The 20,355-nt window shown below is 35.2% G+C and overlaps 1 protein-coding gene across 4 annotated transcripts in view; it reads left to right on the top strand.

Moving 5' to 3' along the window:
* Positions 1-813: 813 nt before the first annotated feature.
* The window catches only part of LOC141518046 (cytosolic beta-glucosidase-like), a 116,894-nt gene continuing 97,352 nt past the window's right edge, over positions 814-20,355 (top strand). For 2 of the 4 annotated variants that reach the window (XR_012477068.1, XM_074229706.1), the window contains exon 1: positions 814-1,013. Coding sequence is in view for 3 of the 4 variants with exons in the window: in XM_074229706.1 (XP_074085807.1) it covers positions 923-1,013 (91 nt within the window). In the remaining variant the exon portion in view is untranslated. The remainder of the gene's footprint in view (positions 1,014-20,355) is intronic. The other 2 variants (XM_074229704.1, XM_074229705.1) reach the window with 1 other exon arrangement.

Genomic DNA, 20,355 nt, shown 5'->3' with positions numbered 1-20,355 from the left:
ATCGCAGAGGAAACTGGTGGCACAGTGCTGCCTCTGAGGGTAAGAATATCTATATTCAAATGTCACTTCAGATACTTATCAGGTCCTGTGACCCTGGGCAAGTCATTTAACCTTTACATGCTTCATACCATAGGATTTGTATAAATTACTGTAGACTTTATATAAATGCTTATTTCCTTCTTTCTCCCCTACTATACCCTAAACTACTTTGATACAAAAAAGTAAGAATCTTTTAAATATTTTAAAAAACTTGATTAAAGGGAGAAACAGTGTTTATTAAGTTAAAATCTGTTATATACTCCTCTGTGAGGGCTCAAGAAGTAGGGCTTAAAAATTAAGATCAGCATGGTGAAAGTACCCAGGGAGGGCAGGGATTTGCTGTGAGAGGGTGACAGGTGAGGCAGGGCTGAGCCTCATTTCTGATTGCAAAAGATTGAGTACATACAGCTGGTGCCTAGATCGAGTATGAACTCAACCCTTTGCAATCAGAGATGATGTTCTGCCTCATTCACTGCCCCCTCACTGAAGTATACCATGAAAAATGCCCTCCACTGTGGTTGAACTAAGGACTTAAATGTTACTCCTTGGACCTAAAAATTAAGATAAGCATGGTGAAAGTACCAGGGAGAAACAGTACATCACAGAGAATGCCCTCCACCTGGCTCAAGTGAAGACTAAGATGTTACTCTGACTGCTCATAATTCTGGTTAAAAGAAAAAAAAAAGACAAGCAGTTGCATAATTTCTTTCCCTGCTGACTGTGCAGAGAACTCTTATCAGGGCTCTAGCCAAGTCTACTTTGACCTTTTAATCTCACTTCATTTCTATTCCCTGTTTTCTTGTCTGCCTTGTGGTACTCTCTAGTGATCCCTGCTTGGCTGTTCCTTTACTTTCAGTTCTTTGGAAGTCTCTCGACAGTGACAATGGCTTTTTCTAGCAGTTCAAACCCAGAAGAATTGACCTTCCCAGAAGGATTTGGCTGGGGAGCATCCACAGCAGCATATCAAGTGGAAGGTAAGGCGACCTTCCACGAGAATTTAAGTATAGAGGGATAGGAAGGATGACAGAAGAGACAGCATTAGGATTTGTGTGACTTTTTAAAATCATAGCCTTAAATATTATCTTTTATTTCTCCATTATTTTTATTTCCAAATATATCCCTTCCTCCATTGAGTGAACCATATCTCTAATGGAATAAAAAAGAAAGAAGGCAAAATAGATAGATCAGCAAAACTAACCAGTATAACAATTGAGCCCAATAGTAAATTCAATGATCCATGCTCACCTCCAATTTAGAGAAAACTCTACAATGTTTCCATCTCTTATTCAGGGACAAATCTTGTCATTATAATAAAATGATTGCTAATTCAGGTTTTTTTCTCTTTCTTTTCTTTTCTCTTTTTGCTGTTCTGACTACATTGTGATAGTCTTTGTATATGTTGTTTCCTTGGTTCCCATTTTGTACTCTTGAATCAGTTTATATAAAAATTTCTCATGCTTCTCTAAATTCTCCATATTCATCTTTTTCTAATGGTGTAGTAATATTCTTTCACTTTCATTGATCACTACTTGTTTAACCATTCTCTATCAGATGCACACTTACTTTAATTACAATATTTTTTTACTACAATAAGTGCTGTTCTAAATATTATAGTGTATAGGAGACTGTCTTTACTGTCCTTAGAGTATATGCCTGGCTGCAGGATCTCTGGTTCAAAGGTCATTTTCATAGCATAGAAGCATGCTTTATAATGGAGACAAAACCAACCTGAATACGAGGGAGATATGGGTTCAGTCTCACATCTGAAACATACTGACTGTTCTACTTATTTCTCAGACTCAGTTGCACAGAAGGCTGCAAAGAAAGTGCTGACCTGCATTCGTAGAGGGACCTTCTCTACCCAGGAGTTTCTTCTACCAGGGAAAGCACAAGATTGTTACCATTAGCTATTATTTTTAACATAATTCCAAATTCTTTTCTAGAATTTTTGGACCAATTTACAGCACCAAGCAACGGGTCTGCCTTTCTATAATCTCTCAAACATAGATATTGTGTTTTATCAGCTTTGGGTAGTTTCAACTTTTAAAAATCACTGTCACTTCTCATGAGAAGGCAGATATTCTTAATTCTGTCATGAGCCCCTCTAGAATAAGGAGGAACTAAATAAAAAGTAATGATAGCTGCTCCCTCCTCACTTTACCAGGGAGAAGGTACATCATGTCATCATGATGACAAAATGTACAGAGAATTCAGAGCTGGTGGGGATGTTAGAGATCACTTGGATAAACTTTCAGCTCCTCTAGTCTTTGAAATATTTGAATAACATTCATTGGTTTTAAAATGATGGGTCATCTAACTTCTCAAGACCCAATATTATTAGGAACATACTGGCTTTCTTACTAGATTATTTTGAAGAAAGTCCTTTTTAAACTTTAAATTGCTACATAAATGTTTTTTTTTTCCTGAAAGTATGTGATTTGGCACATTGGAGGGGTCAGAGTGTCATAAGAGATTAAAGGAGGAAAGAATCACTTTGAGGTGGAGGAGAATAAGCAAGGCTTCCTGGAGCAGCAGACACTTGACTTAGGGAATCCATAAAATCCTAGAATCTCAGAGTTGTAAGGGCCTTCAGAGGTTATGTCTCATGGGCAGGAATCTCTCATAGCAGCTCAAGTCAACTTTTAGATTGTTTAAATTATTAGGATATCAAGAAAAATTTTCTATCATCAAGCCTAAGTCTACTTCTGATATATCCATTTTTTTCCCCATAGTTTTGCTTTTGAGGTCAAACACAACCACATCAACTCTGTTTCTATATAATAGCCTTCCATATACTTGAAGCCAGCTAAAATGTGCTCTTCTCAACCCTGACTGGTTAGTAGTGGACCTAGAAACAGGAAAACCTGAGTTCAAATTCAATCTAAGACACCAGCTATGTGACCCTGGGGAAGTCAATTTACCTTTATTTACCTCAGTTTTCTTAACTATAAAATGGGAATGACCATGTTTATGAAGATAAAACAAAATAATATTTTTAAAGTGCTTAGCACAATGCCTGGATATGCATACTTATTCCCTTACTTCTCCTTTTATATGGAAAATATGAGCAAAATTACAAAGTCAAGTCACTAAGCTTTTATTAAGTTCTTACTCTGGCAGGAACTATACTAAATGTTGAGGATACAAATAATAATCAAAATGAAAGACAATCCCTGCCCTCAAGGAGTATATTCTAATGGCAGAACACAACAAGTGAAAGGATAAAAGAGAGAGCTAAAAAGTAAGCCCATGGAGAATAGAATGAAATACTGGGATCATGAATAATCTCAGTTTTATTGTACCAAAGAGTGGGTACTGGAGAACAGTGTGAATAAAACTGGAAAGATGGACTGAAGATCTCTTTATTCATAGCCCCTTTGCTTCTCTTTCTAACTGCTTTACTATTTATCAATTTTAAGAAGTGTTTAATGTTCTTTTGGCTATATAGTGAGTTGAGATTTTTGGAGGAAAGGCTTGATATAAATCTGATAAGTAAATAATAAATAAAAGGTATAAGCAGGAAGAAAATTATGAGTTTTACATGAGTCATAAAGAACATTGTAAAAACTATAAAATAATATTTGTTAAACTAAAAGGCAGGAAGGAAAATATAGATGATTCCTGCATTTGATGTGAGTGATTTAAATTCAATATTTATAAGAATTTAGCAATTTTCATTATTTTTAACCCTTCTGATTTTGAGACTGTTCTCCATTTATAACCAGAAGGAAGGCTAGGCATACAATTCTGCATTTTGGTTGCCCTCTTTAGTAGATTATTCTGCACAAAAGCAATATACATGATGCTAAAGACTCAATACTGCAAGTCTTGTATGCTGATAACTTCCAGTGATTTTGGTGAAGATTGGATAAAAAATTTCCAGTAGCTTAAAATTATCTTTTTAATTTATCTTTTCTTTGGACCAAAATGTGTAGTTCCTAAATAGGTAAGACTCTATATTTTCCACAAAAATAGCAGGAAACAATTCATCAAAAGCTTTAGTAAAATCTTGATAAGTTATAAATACCACAGGCCTCCAATCCACTGTTTTAATAATCCTGTTAAAAAAGAAAATAAGGTTAATCTCTCATGAATTGCCCCTATGTACATCATATGATTTTACTTTATGATTATTTTTCTTTTTCTAGCTACTCATTAATATTGTGATTTATTAAAATATAAGCTTTTTGCATAGAATTGTTTTATTCTTTGTACTTGTTTCTTTTGAAGGAGTCCTATCAAATTTCTTCTATTATCAAATGATTGATGCCTAAGCCAGAGAGAATAAAAAACAGAGGGGAAAAAACAAACTTTAGACTGGATATATATGTATATATATATATATATATATATATATATATGTTTATGGGTATGTATATATACATCCTTATCTTTAACAGTGTAGAGATAAGTAACAGAGAAGGTTATATTAGAATTCTTTTTTTGTAGAACCCTCATGAGTTCTATAAAAACATGTCACCTAGGAAAATAATGTTGTGAGAGCCATTAGCTCCATGGAAACTATGTTTAACCACCTATGTGAAACATGGCAATGTTAAACGGTGGGGTGGGGGGTCAATGTCCCTGGAATTCAAGTACTTCCTGACTTGTGGCAATCAGGCAAAAAGAATTCTCTTTCCCAGTGCAGATAACCATCACTTTTTGTGCAACTTAGAGAGCACTGAGAAATTAAGGGACTTGCCTACTCTAACCCAATCAGTGAAGAGCTAGGAAAGGTCTGGATCCCAGGTCTTCTGAACTCAGCTGTTTATCTGCTATGCAATGCTACCTCTCCAATGGGCTTTCCTCAAAGTACAGTATACTTTAGTTATCAAAAATCATGGAGCTACAAAGTAGAAAATACCTTCAAAAATTCATCCTTTATTCCAACTTGAATCTCATATACAACCTCCCTGAGCACCTTTTACTTAAAGGTCTCTGGGCTAGGACACATGTAGAACACAATAGATCTGTGGACATTTTCACTCTCTTCTACTACTCTAAGAAGAGCCCAACTTCAGGAGGTAGATCTGTTCCAACCGTATCTGGGATGGTTTGAAGCTTCAGTGTTTGAAGGATGATGTTAATTTGAGAGACAATTGTCATTTCCTTCTCCAACTCATTTTTCAGATGAGGAAACTGGGGCAAACAGGGTTAAGTGACTTTCACATAGTCACAGAACAAGCAAGTGTCCGAGGCCAGATTTATCTTTATGACTTCAGACCTGCTGTTCTGTCTATTGTATCACCTAACTGCCCTTATTTTGGAAAGACCAAGGTCACTTACTACATCCTGAGCTATGGTCAATGGTCTTGACCTTTGTCTTGTCACTAGACTTAGCAGAGAGAGTAAGACTGAGACCTTTGGGCAACTCTTCCTCAATCCATTTCACTGACAAGTAATAGTACCATCTTTGTGATGTTGTCAGTCCTCTTAGAGAATGAAGGAGAAACAACAGCAACAAGATCTCTACCTTTGTAGATAATGATATTTGCCCATTCTCCTTGTTTTCTTCTTAAATTCAAAAAGTAAATAGTTCTAATTCATTTCAAAGGAAGGTTTGTGGTAACATACTGTAATTTCTTCAAGTTCATCTCCCTCAGCACTTTTCCTCTCTTCCAATCTCTCCTCCCTGTCCCAGCAAAGGGGCTTGTATCTGTAATCATCCTTTCCCTTTTCCTCAGATAGCAGTAACTGCAAACCCCTTTTCTCTTTTCCTACCTCTATGACAGGGATTCTTAACCTTTTTGTGTGTATGTCATGAACGTCTTTATCAGACTAATGAAGGTTTTGGACCCCTTCTCAGAATCACTTTTTTTTTTTTTTTACCGAATTCATAATTGAACAAATACTAAATTTTAGTTAGACAAAAATAAAGATAAAATTTTTCATATCCAATGTCTTGAACCTCCTTAGTATAATGTTTCTAAATGTATGAAATGACCCATATAAGATCTTATTAAAATCTAATATCAAAATATTAAAAAAAACTAAATTCACAATCCCCAAGTTAAGAAACCCTGCTTTAGCTGTATGCAGTTGAAATAAAAGCCCTTTTATTAAGCACTTAGCGAGGGCAAAGTTCTTTATTAAGCACTGAATCTGATATATGCAAGTAAGACGTTATTACCCTTACTGACATGGAGCTAGAATATAGTAGGGGAGATAATTTATGTACAAATAACTTCAGTATAAAGTAACCTAAGTTTCTGAGCAAATCATCAAGGGGTCTCTTCCAGAAAGACAGGTAGGCATGCTGTCAGAGCTTAGAAGTATTGGGGCAGAACTGTTCTCAAGGTTAAATAAGAACTTAATGCTCAGGTCCCCAACAATTTGCAAGCTCAGTCTGTTTACTGGATCTGGCAGGATGCAATTCACAGTATGTCCTTCTCCCCTCTTCAGTAAGTCCTAGTCCTTGAAGAGATAGATGACTTCTCTATAATAATCCTTTGTGCAAACAGCTAACCTGCTTATGTAGAAAAGAAACAAAATAGGGAGTCTGTAATACACCAGGCAGTAAATGAATTAACAGTCAAGAAAACTGAATAAGGGCTTTGTGAGTGATAGAGATATGGGAAGTTTTTGCAAAGCTATGCAGAAAAAAAATTGTATACAGAGGGTTATTGATCTTTTTTTGTGGGCTTTTTCCTTCTTGGTTTTATATTTGTGGGTTTCTATCCTCATCTCCCCACCCAGTTCTAGATAGTCTGGATCAGCTCAACTGGGAAATATAGACAAATTTGCATTCATCCAAGATATGTGTGAGCCTAGAGACAGAATCACAAAAAAGATATTTAAGGATTTGTAAAGTCTCCCTCCCAACACACACACACACACACACACACACACACACACACACACACACACACACATCCTACATTGCTGTTCTAGAGTAACTGGGTTGACTGGGGAGTGGGGATGATTAACCTGGAAATTCAGAGCTGTATATTGAAGGGACAAAACCCAAGAGAACAAAAATGCTTTTAGAACTATTTGTGCTTAAGCTTACAAGGAGAGGGTATTACTAATTAAAAGGTCTGCTGTTCACCCCTGATTTGGACCTCAGGTCAGAATAGTTGCTTCCCTATAACTTGGGGCAGGATTAAGGAAGAAGGGAAAGGAAGGTCAGATAAATGAGAATAAGGGAAAGTACTCTTTCACTCTGATCTGGCTTTCTATCCCTTTAAGGGATCCAGAAAATGAAACTAAGGTTAAAGTATTAAAGAAACTAGAGTGGTTTGCTATTTTGTTCTCCAATTCATTTCACAGAAGAAGAAACTGAGGCACAAAGGGTTAAATAACTTGACCAGGATCACACAACTAGAAACTATCTGAGGCCAAATTTGAGCACAGGTTTTTCTGACTCCAAGTAAGTTGCTCTATGCATTGTGCCACCTAACTGCACCAATTTATCCTAATATATTTTTATTTAATTGAAATAAATGAACTGAGATTTCATATAAGGGAATATTATAGATGTTTGTAAGTATTTGAAAGGCCAGGAAGAGGTATACAACTTGCTTGGTTCAATAACAGACAAGTTAGAAGCAGACAATAGATGTTGCAGAAAGGCAGATAGAGGAAAAGGAAGTCTTTTTGTTTGTTTTTGTTTTTATTTTTACTTGTGTTTTTGCAAGGCAAGGGTGTTAGGTGACTTTCCCATGGTCAAACATCTAGATAATTATTAAATGTCTGAGGTCAAATTTGAACTCAGGTCCTCCTGATTCTAGGAAGTCTCAACAATTTGTATTGCCCCAGAAGAATTGACTGAAACAGTGAGTTCCCTCATATGAAAGATCTTCAAGTGAAAACTAGAGATCCAATAAGTCGGAATGCAGGAATGGAAATTGTGAGCTTCATGCAAACTCTCACATGCTGTGATTCTATGATAAATTAGTTTGTGTTTATGCTATGGCTACACCCTAATCCATGAATAAAACCTTCTTTATTTTTTAAAATAAAAATAAAAAGGGATGATGATAATAACAATAACAGCAATAATAATACTAACTAGAATTTATATGGAACTTTAAGGTTTGCAAAGTATTTTACAGGTATTTCATTTGATCCTCACAATAACCCAAGTATGGAGGTGTTATCATTACATTGTACAGAAGAGAAAATGAGACTGGAGAATTTAAGTAACTCACCTAGGATCATGTAGTTGGCAAGTATCAGATGCCAAATTTGAACACAGATTTTCTTAACCCAAGGTCAAGCACTCTATTAACTTGGACTCCTAACTGGAATAATATCTTATGAAGATTTTATTTCAGTGATCTTATTTAGGTAGTTAGAAGCCCCTCTCTCAAATAGGCAACATCTGCTGTACTGGAGCATCATCTGGTAGTCAGCCTGCTAAGTAGATAAGTAGTGGATCTTTCTTGAAATCATTCCCCCCACACACTTTTTTTTTGGTAAAACTAGAATGGTTAATCAAAATTTTATTACAAAATGTACTTAAGTCCAAATTTAGAAATTTAAAACAAACAGTTGTTTTAGAAGACCAAAATCACTGATCTTCTTTCTTAACATGGAAAATAGAGTGACTATACTATAGTATGTTATTGCCTCACCTTTCTCCAAATTAAAATAACTATAGATTGAAATATATTTTAGGTTTAATAATCAATAGAAAATCCTTAACATTTTTTGCCCTTTTACCATATCAGAATTATGAATACCCTTACTTTTAAGTTAGTTTAAAAAGAGGGGAACCCTTAAAGGAAGGGCCTATTTAAAATGCTGATCATTGATTATGTACCTTAAAAAGGATTCTTTAAAGCAGTCCTGGGGAAAAAGTATAAGGAAAAGGGTACAGACAATTTCCAGCTTATCACACCAGATTTGTAGAAGGTTCAGGAGTACAGACTCAGGAACTAGGCCACAAATTTGGGAGGATTGTCTTTCAACATGAAACATCAGAAGTAATTGAACTAGAAAAGGAGTCTTCTCTTTTAGATGTATATGCAACTAATTAAAAAATTACCAGACAGGTCTCTGAGATACCAAGCTAGAATCTGTCATTCTTTTTCTATTGACTTTATAGTTTAACTATCTTCTAGGTATAGCACTGTTAGTATTAAATCTCAGGTTCACATTAGTGAATTTAAATCACATTTGAGGCTTAGTCCAATTGCAACAATTTTTTCTGAGTTCTGAACAACTTATTAATAAACTGTTGCAGTATGGTACATTTGTAAGTTAGGAAATGACTATGAAGTTTTTTTTCTTCAAAAACACCATCACTAACAAAAGGCAACAGCCATGAATTATCATTTAAATATCTGCTTGGGGAGTTTTAAAAATGTCCATTATTTACTCTAAAGACAGTAATCGTTCTTTAGAGTCATTATAGTCCATCATTCAGATGCCTATTTGGGGATCTTTGAAAAAGTTAATTTTTCAACTGATGGACCATAACCACTATAAATTATTATTCAAGATTAGATCTGGGGCTCAAGTAAGTGATATACAACAGACTTTATGTTAAGGGGCGTCTTTAACAGACCATGACAAAGACTTTTGTCTATATAGCATAAAGTAGTAGGGAGTGGAAATGATTTTGTAATAATGTTATTTTTGTCATATTTAGTGAGAATATAAAAGGTGGCACAGTGGATAGGGTCTGGAGCCAGGGGAACCTGAATTCAAATCTGGCTTCAGATACCTACTAACTGTGTGACCCTGAACTAGTCACTTAACCCTGTTTGACTGTGTATCATCATCTATAAAATGAGCTGGAGAAGGAAGTGTCAAACCATTCTAGTATCTTGACAAATGAGGACAACAAAGAGTTGAATTTGACTGAAAGAAAGAAGAACAACAACAAAAAAGGAGTATATTTAGGATGAGAGCTAATGTAACATCAGAAACTTAAATAGCAATGAGTTTGTTAAGTCCTTAAGGACAGCAATGCCAGATCTCTAGTGTTTTTGTATTATTACTAGCTATGGTTTTCTTGACAAAATGAAAAAATGGTATATCTAGGGAGATCTAATAAATCTATAGATATACTCTCTAGGGTATAGCTAGGTAGCATGGCCCTGAGCCATCAAATTTTTTTTTTAGCAATGACTTGGATAAAGGCATAGGGATTGTGCTCATTAAATTTAGATGACAAATCTTAACAGGCTAAAAAACACTCAGGGCCCAAGAGAATCTTGACTAGCTTGGTAAAATTCAGTAGGGATAACTGTAAAGTCTCACCCTTTGGTGGGTACAAAAAAGTAAATTTCCCAAGTACAAGCAAGATGAAAGAGAAAAGCAGTCAAGATAATAGCAGCTTTTGTGAAAAATATCTATGAGTTTTAGTTAAATGTAAACTCGATGAGTCTACTGTGTCATGTGGCAGATTCCCAAAATTTAATATGATCTTCAACTTTAAGAATGTATACCCTTCCAGGAAATGGAGGTGACTCTACTATTATTTTCCCCAAACTTTTCTAAAGTATTATGTTCAGTTCTGGGCACTGCAGTTTAAGAACAATATTGATAAGCTAGAGTGTTCAGAGAGAAGAATCAGGATGGAAAAGACTTTGAGCTCATGTTATTTGAGGATTACCAACTAGAGATGTTTATACTAGAGAAAAGACTGGGGCAGGCTGAAGGAATGGAGGAATGGGCATGATACAGTTTTTCAAGTATTTGAGGGAATATCGTGTGGGAGAGAGACTTTGATTGTATTCTGATTGACCACAAAGAGCAGAACCAGGAACAATGAGTAGGAGTTGAGAATTAGACTTTAATATCAAGAAAAATTTCCTAATGTTTGTAGCTGTCCCAAACTGGAAAGGGGTACCTCAAGAAGGCACAGTTTCACTGTCCTTGGTGGTCTTGGTTTTTTGTTGTTGCTGTTGTTGTCTTTCATTCTTAAAATCAGAAAGACAATACCTTAATAAGTGTGCCAATTGGATTTGAGTGAGGGAGATGCTGTGCTAAGTCACCAGCCTCACTTTCTCCTCCAGAGCCATCTGGGTCCAGTAGTCAAATAGGAATCCAATTGAATGGATATGGCTCTGAATGTGAGGCAATCAGGATTAGGTGACTTGCCTAAACACAGCTAGTAAGAGTCAAGGGTCTGAGGCTGGATTCAGACTCTCATCCTTCTGATTCCAAGGCCAGTGCTCTAACCATGTGCCATCTAGCTGCCCCTTGGTGGTCTTTAATCTCAGGCTGAATGACCATTAGGTATATTAAAATGGGAATTTCTTTATTACATGGCACTGGGTAATTGTTGAAATTCCTTCTAATTTCCCAATCCTGTGTTTCTGATGATTCTTGTAGACTATGCTAGTAAAGTCAAAGTTCTGAAAGGAGAAGAGACTACACTTATCATTCTAGAGATGAACTGTATATCTAAATTCTAAGCATCAACTTGGCTAAGTTCAAAGATTCATCAATAAGGGGCTGACCTTCATCTGATAAATTTTCTTGTTTTAGCAACTCATTCAATCTGATAAAGCATAAAAGACCTGTAATCTGCATTTATGAAGAAAACTGGAATGAATGGAACAAAAAAATAAGAGAAAATAATATGGATTGGAATAGTTGGCAGGGATTGTATATATGCGCGTGCACACACACACACACACACAGTAGAACTTAAAACAGAGGAGGTTAAGTCTTGATATAGGAAGGAAGGTCACCTCCAGATTATCTGGCAATATGACAAGAAACTTAACTAGGTGGATATGTGATTTTTGTGTATGTAAAAAAGTTAGGAAGCAGACCTCTTTAATCCCTACTTTCTTGCTTTTTGCTTCATAACACATACCACCATTACTACCTAGTCTTTGTTCCTCACCATCCATGCATTCCCTTTTGTTCATAAGATATTAGCCAACATCATGATTTTTAAAGTGATCCAATTCAGGATAGGCAATAATAATAAAATAAGGGAAACTTTAAATTATTGGAAATGGAATCAGAAAGTTCTGTCTTACATTTAAGAAGCTTTTTTTTTAGTTCTTGGTTCTTGCTGTTTTTTAGATATTTATGAGATGCAAAATGTATTTATATGTACATCCTGTTCAATTTCAAAGCAGCTCCATTAGGTCATCACTATTAAGTCAATATTCAATAGGCTCAATCTCATCTTAAATTAGAAGACTGGATGTTGTTTTGAATGTTTTAATGACTTAATTGAATAAGCTACTCAGTCATCAATCATTTTCTTGGCTACTTGTCCAATATGACAGCTAGAAAAAGCAAAACAAAACAAAGAACCCCTCTATTGCCTGAGTTAGGGGATCCTTGCCTATAGCCACGACCTAAATCAAGGGGATATGTTATTAACTGAACTATGGAATTGATTATGTTGGTTAGATCAGATACTTTACCCAAAAGAGAAGGGAGGTGGGAGCTCTCTCAGAGACAACTAGAGTGACCAATGAATTTCCACTAACTTTTGATTTCAAGATGATTCTACCACCCATATGTTCACCTTACCTTTTCAGATTAATTCCTTTGTAAGAAATCTGAGCCTATCTTTGTTTACTTTAATGTAAAGCCACAGAGTCCCCAGAATCTGAGAAACAGCTGTATCTGGACAATCCACCTATGGAAAACATTTATGATAGGTGCAGCTTTGTTTCCCAGTTCCAGTCAAAGTATCCAGTGGTTGTCAGTGGAGCAAATAAACATGTCTTTTTGTACCTTCACTGAGTAAATATGCCAACATAGTTTGTAGGACATAGTAATAACAATACAGCAGATATTTAATAGTTTTTTAAGTTTTTTGAGAGTGCTTTACATACACGCATATATACCTATATATGTATTTGATTTCATACACACACACACACACACACACACACACACATATTGGGCTCCATTAGATCCTCACAAAAGATCTATAAGATATTATTGCTATTTTTATCAAAATTTTACTAATGAGAAAAATGAAGTGCCCAGAATTGGGCATGGACATATAATCTATCAATATTAAGGGCCAGGTGTAAACTCTTTCCTAACTCTAGAAAAGTCTCTTTTAGATAAAATCTGTTCAACCAAAGTAAAACAGAGTGTTATATAATAGGCTAACAACTTTAGATAATTTAAATCAAAATTCTTTGCCCTCCTACTTGAATTTAGTGAATTGATGAGAACTAACTCATATAGAGTTGAGAACTAACATAACTCATATCACAACCTTCCTCATTATTTTATTTGACAGCATAGCTGTAGATCCATGATGCTAATCCAAATGAGACCCTTATTTGAACATTTTTTATGATTCAACTTTAATTTCTATTTAGAAACTGGGTTTGATTAGAAAATGAATTTTTAAGTGTTTGTGGGAAAATTCAATTAAAATAGGTCATTCTCAGGGCTTGGAAAACAGTGGAAGGCCTTGGGCAAATTAAAACAAAAGTTATAAAATCCAACTGAATGCATTACAACATTTATAAAGATGATGCCTTATTTAATAGACTCAGTTTAAAAATATTTAGTGTAGGTCAAAGGCATTAACACCTGAAAAATATTTTTATAATTTTTGCCCCTTCTAGTTAGAACAAGGGAGTGAGACCCTTGTGGGATAATCTCTAATGTCAACAATTCATTGTAGGGCATTGAGGAAAGTCAATTTGTTTCCAGTCCTTACAAGTGAATAAAATGGAGGCAACAATACTAATGAAAAAAAGGCACTTAGAGATGTTTGCATAAAAGACACTTTGTCATTTGAAAGTATTATTAAGTGTTTTTTGTCTGTCTGAATGTGCCAAATGGCTTAGAGAACAAACAAGCAAATTTATGTAAACCTTTTATACAATGTCCGGATCCTGGGTGATAGGGGTTATATAGATTTATGAATAAATAAATAATATAAGCATTATTTTAAAATTTGATGGTGCATCAATATGATATTGGGTGCTAGCCAATGAGCCTGACCTATGTCAATGAAACCAAACATCTGCCTTAGTGCAAATGTTTCATCGATATTTTTAAATCTAGAGGGGCAGCATAGCAACTAATATTTGAGTGTGTAAATAAAAGTAAATTCCATCTTGACTTAAAATGCACTGGAGATCATCTCCCCCTTCCCATAGAATTGCCCTGAGAATTCCCAGGTTGGACTTGCCTTACTTCTGTGTTGTTTTTCATGTGGCAGCTATTTACTCCCTATTGTTGCTTTGCGTCACTCCAGAATGAAAAGTCAAAAACCTCAAAGAAATACTCAAAATTAGTAGCTGTGAACAGCATGTCAAGGACATAATAGATCTCCCCTGAGTCACCCAGTGCCAATGTATTGGCTCAAAACTAGGAGATGGGAGATAAGAGGCACAGAAACAGTTTGTTTGGACTGGGTCTCAGCTTAATCTAAATAGGTTCAGTAACAGACCATGAAACGTGACAGTGGGCCTAGAGAAACTTGCTGTGACATTTCAAATTCTCCTAACTCTTCTAATTAACCATTTCAAGTATAATGAACCTTACAGTAATACAGATTTAATAAGACTCATATATATACTCTGCCTGGAATAGCCTACGGCGGATGGTCCAACTTTCTTCAAGCAATGGGCTAGAACCAGATGATAACCTAATTTTGACCTTTAATTTCGATAATTCATGGTGATTCAGAAAGGCATTTTTTGGAAGCTAGAAGCTACGGCACAATTCTGTTATAAAATGGCTTGTCATTACAGGGGTTTGGATACAGTCATTCATTCACTCAGCAAATATTTATTAGGTGCTTATGATGTGGAATACGTTGTGTTGGTGCTAGAGAGATAGAAAGATAGATAAAGCTGCAGTATCTTTCTCCAAAGTGTTTATGATTCAAAAAAGGTTGAAGGACAGGGATGTCTAATTATGATACACATTAAAATTAAAGTGTATATGAGAATGGCAAAGTTCTATGATTTCAAATGAGGAAGAGATTATTGCCATCTGAGGAGATTAAAGAAATCTTCATGGGGTTTTTAACATTTAATTTGGGTCATCTAAGGAGAGCTAGAGAGAATCAACAGGTAGAGACAAGGGCAGTGAGCCAGGAGGGAATTCTAGGTAAAAGGAAAGGCAAAAAAAAAATGGGAAAACATGGGGGCATTCTCGTGAGAAGGGAATTAGTATAGAGCAAGAGAGGGAGAATATGAGATAATGCTGGAAAGATGAGTTGGAGACAGACAATGTAATTCTTGGTAACAGGGAGTAGGGTAGAATGACGAAATTGTGTATATTTAACAAAAGCATAAGAGATGCCAGGTTATGAGGGATTTTGGCATTGACTCCAGCTGAAGGGAAGCAACAATCTAAGTTAGGGGAATGTTGGAGAATGGATAATAGAGACTAAAGAAAATAAGCTCTGTAGGCCTTTGGCAGAGTAAACTAAAAAATTATCCAAATAGCCCAAGGAGGCAAGATAAACCTGCAATAAACCAGCTACTTTGAACTTTGGAGTGGTAAGCTGCAATAAGCAAATAGCTAACTAGCAAGCCATCCCCAATGAATGTAGATAAGATCACAAATAGCATTTAGTACATACCAGTTACCTCTTCTCCCTTTCTAGAGCCTCAGGAAACCCCAGTAAAAGGAGAAACTTATTGTAATTTAGCTTTAGAAAAGCCTGGGAAGATTCACCCTCCTCTTAGGCAAAAGGAATGTGGGTGGATATTTTACAAACATGTTTACTGGAAGACAGGCCCCTGGAGACTTACCAAAGTACATAGGCAGACAAGTCCTTCATTCTCAAGAAAAACGGTGAGTGTTCATTACCCTTTCCATGAACAACTAAGCACTTATATTCAATTTTAGATTCAACAGGCCACACTTTCTTTGAGATCAATATATTCATAAGATTGGCACCACATTTCTCTTATGTTATTTGGTTTCTACACTTGAGGATTTGCCTTCTTCACCTTAGTCCTCAAAGAATAACTGTGATACCTAGGTTGGGATGGCTATTTGAATCTCTAAGCTAAAGAGAATTATTAAGGGAGAATTCAAATGATAAGACAAAATAGCATTTTTGCTATTTGGCTGGTACTTTGCTAAGTGCTGGAGATCAAAAGTAAATAAATAACACAGTTACACAATACTTTGAACGCAAATAAAGTTAGACCTGAACAATTGGAAAGATGTCAATTGTCCATGGTCTGGCAGAGCTAATATAATAAAAATAACAATTCTACCCAAATTAAATTACATATTCAATGCCATACCAATCACTGTACCAAAGACTATTTTACATGGCTAGAAAAAAGTAAAAATATTCATCTAGAGCAAAAAAAGGTGAAGGGAATTAATGAGGAAAAAATTGGAAAGAAAGGTGACCTAATTGTACCAGATCTAAAATTATATTATAAAGTGGTAGTCATCGAAACTGTCTAGTTAAGACATAGGTTAAGGTAATTGGCTAAGAAACAGAGAAGTGTATCAGTGGATTAGATTAGGTACAAAAGAAACAGTAGCCAATGAATATAGTAATCTACTATTTGATAACCCTAAAGATACTAGCTTCTGGGATAAGAACTCACTATTTGACAAAAACTGTGGGAAAAACTGGAAAATAGTATGGCAGAAACTAGACATAGACCCATATCTCACACCCCACACCAAAATAATGAGTACAGGATTTAAATATAAAGGGTGATACCATAAACCAATTAAGAAAAAAAGAAATACTCTGTGGGGTCTTTGGGAAAGGGAGAAGTTTACTACCAAATAAGAGATAGAGAATATTATGTATTGTGAAATGAATGGTTTCAGCTATATTAAAGTGAAGAGCTTTGCACAAATAAAACCAATTCTGCCAAGATTAGAAGGAATGCAGAAATCTGGGAAACAATTTAAACAAATGGGGTTTCTGATAAAAGACTCAATTCTAAAACATGGAGAACTGAACCAAAACTTTAAGATCACAAGTCATTCTCCAGTTGATAAGTGGTCAAAGGATCTGAATAGGCAGTTTTCAGATGAAGAAATAAAAACTACTGATAGATATATGAAAAAGTGCTTCAAAATCATTACTAATTAGAGGTACCACTTATCATTTTGATCACCTGTCTTTTTTTTTTTCCCTTCTATTGGTCAGTGTTAGAGAGGATGAAGGAAAATTGGAATATCAATATATTGTTGGTGGAGCTGTACCTCAAGGGCATACCCTTTGATCTAGAAATACCAGTACTAGGGCTATATCCCAAAGAGATCACAAGAAAGGATAAAATACTCACATGTACAAAAATATTTATAGCAGCTCTTTTTGTTTTGGCAAAGAACTGGCATGGGTATGCCATCAATTAGAAAATGGTCAAACAAGTTATGGTATATTAATGTTATGAAATACTATTTTCCTGTAAGAAATCATGAGGGGTCAGACTTTAAAAATGCTTGAAAAGACTTGCATGAATTGATCCTGAGTAAAGTGAGCACTGAAGAGAACACAATAACAATAACATTGTGGTGATGCAGCTCCTTTCAGTAGTTCAGTCATCTAGGATTATCCTGAGGAAAATGTCATCAATATCCACAGAAAAATTTATGGAGTCTAAATATAGAACGTAGCATTTTTATATATCTTTATATATTTTATATATTTTTTCTTTCTTCCTCATATTTTTTCCCTATTAGTTCTAATTTCCCTTTCACAACATGACTAATATGGAAATATGTTAAACATAATTGTACATGTACAACTTTTACTAGATTGTTCTCCATCATGAGGATGGGGGGAGGGAAGGGAAGCTATTAGAAAAATATGGAACTTTTAAACTTGCACATGGATGAAAGGTGAAAACTACCTTCGTATATAATTGAAAAAAATAAAATAATAAAAAATTATATTCCTCACTTCCCCATCTGTAAAATTCATTGGAAAAGGAAATGGAAAACCATTGCAGCATCTTTGCCAAGAGAATACCACAATGAGTCAGATTATGGAAATAATTAACCACCACCAAAAACTACATTAGTCCTAAAGGGGATTAGAAAAGGCTTCTTGCAGAAGGTAGGAAGAAGCAAATATAAACTACTTTATTTACTGAAAGTAAATGGTCAGTCTTCCTACTGTCAACCTCAGGAATGCAAAGGCTAAGAAAGAAAATGCTCTTTCCTTCTAAGCCCAATATTCTCATATTCCACTAACATGTTGAGTTAAAAGTCCCTGATTATCAGTCTATGCAATCTTTCCAATAAGAATTGTGCATTTTGGAATTCCATGAAATTTATTTGATTGATAAGAATGCAAAAAGATCTTATCAAGATAGAAGATGTATCATGTCTAATAAGAATAAATTTAATAGGAATAAACACATGATGATCTTACTCAAACTCAAATACTTATAGGAATTTGTGATCTCAGTGATGTAAATATTTCTTGCAATGATTTGGATCAAAATCTATTTGTACAAGACTATTTTACATGATTTTTTAACATTCCATAACTTCACAGAATAAACCAATAGTTAATAAACATTTATTAAGTACCTACAATACAACAGGCGCTGTGCTAAGTGCTGAAGGTACAAAAAAGGGCAAGACAGTCTCTACCCTCAAGGAATTTACAATCTAATAATTATAATCAATATGCAAAGAAATATATTTAAAGCTAAAGAGAGTCTACTAGTGTTCTAGGGTCCTTCCTTGATTTCTTCTGACATTATAAATCTTCTAGTGGAATAGTAACATTGCCTACCCTTTATTCCTTCATCTTGCCACAAGACCATCTCTTCATCTTCTTTTGATCATTCATTTCTCTAATTAGATTCTTTACTCCAGTTCTTATTCAGAAATCTTTATTATATGTTGTACTCTTTTCACAACAAAAATATTTTTTCATTGAACTTTGAGTAATTCTCATTTTAAATATTGTTGCAATCATGGTGTGATTTGGTTCAAACACAGCTGAACAACAAGACCGGTAGAATGCTGACATTCAGAAGCTAGGCCTTTGTTTCTTAGACTGTGGATTTTTTTAAAGTCAGTATAGCTCATTCATTCATTTGTTTAATTCATGGCTTTTCTTATCCCTTTGTACCATTTATTCAAGATAAGTATCCTAATGGATGAATGCTATAGATTATCCATCTAACTTTATGATAGTCTCAAACATTCTTCATTCATTTGGTTAGATCAATTCTTTTGAGTTTAAACAGATATTTTCCAGGAGTCTAGGTCTTGAAGTATCTAGTACAATACCATGTTCAAGCAGGTGAATTTGGAGGTGTATATGGGGGGTTCAGGAAAACTATCATATCTAATGTGAAGGCTTGCCAAGCTCTTTTCATGGATGCTCATTCACCTTGGGTGTCTACCTGATTCCAACTCTCACTTGTGGCTCCAAGAAACTGTAGCATGAGCAGTGGCCACATCCTGATAAAATCGTCTTGGCAATTGGGCTAAACCACATTGAAGATAACCAACAGAACCAAAACCTGTTGGTGAGTTAGAGGGATATCTACCCCAAACAGATGATTTTCCTTGGCAGAATGGGTAGATGAGAACAATTTGTTCAGACACTGAAGATGTCAAGGTCATCCATTGAATTTCCAGCAATCACTAGTCATTCTGGATTTTGTTTTGCTACTGGACTTCAACTCAGGAAGAGAGAGGGAGACTGATGCCTTTTTACAACTCTGTCTCACTTAAATCCAAATTTATAAGCAAGAAAAGACATCACTCTGTGATGTCATTGATTCTCTTTGAAAATGAAGGACAGGGGCAGCTAGGTAGCGCAGTGGAGTCAGGAGTACCTGAGTTCAAATCTGACCTCAGACACTTAATAATTACCTAGCTGTGTGGCCTTGGGCAAGCTACTTAACCCCATTGCCTTGCAAAAACCTAAAAAAATGGACGAACAACAACACATCATCCATAGGGAGTCACCCTTCAACTTGATCTCTGTGCTATACTTGTTCTACAACAGACATTCACATCTATAAGCATATATATATATATATATATATATCTGATTTATAATTATGTCCTCCCTGATAATTATAATAATCGAGTTGTTAAACAAGATTATCTCTGTTGTTGTCTTTCAAGAAATCTTGATATATTTATGCTTTTTTAAAAAGTAATCAGCAAGAAAGACAACTTTCTAATTGTGTGATGGTCAAGATATTGCATATTCTGAATTCTTTTGAGAAAGCTTTCTTGTTCACTACCTTCAATGAACAAATATATACCTGATGGTTCTTGTCAATTAAGCATGTGGGTTCATAGTTGTTGATGTTCTCTCAAGAACCTTCCTTTGCAATTAGTAAATCCAGAATTATCCCCCTCACTTCCAACGCCTTTCTTATCTTTCCTTTCTTTAGATACCTTGAGATCCAATCCCCAAAAGCCCTCAAAATTGTTTTGTCCCCAGCTCAG

This window comes from Macrotis lagotis, chromosome 3, assembly GCF_037893015.1.
Source record: "Macrotis lagotis isolate mMagLag1 chromosome 3, bilby.v1.9.chrom.fasta, whole genome shotgun sequence".
Lineage (NCBI taxonomy): Eukaryota > Metazoa > Chordata > Mammalia > Peramelemorphia > Peramelidae > Macrotis > Macrotis lagotis.
Note: the sequence above shows the minus strand (reverse complement) of the source record. Positions and strands in the feature narration are given on the sequence as shown.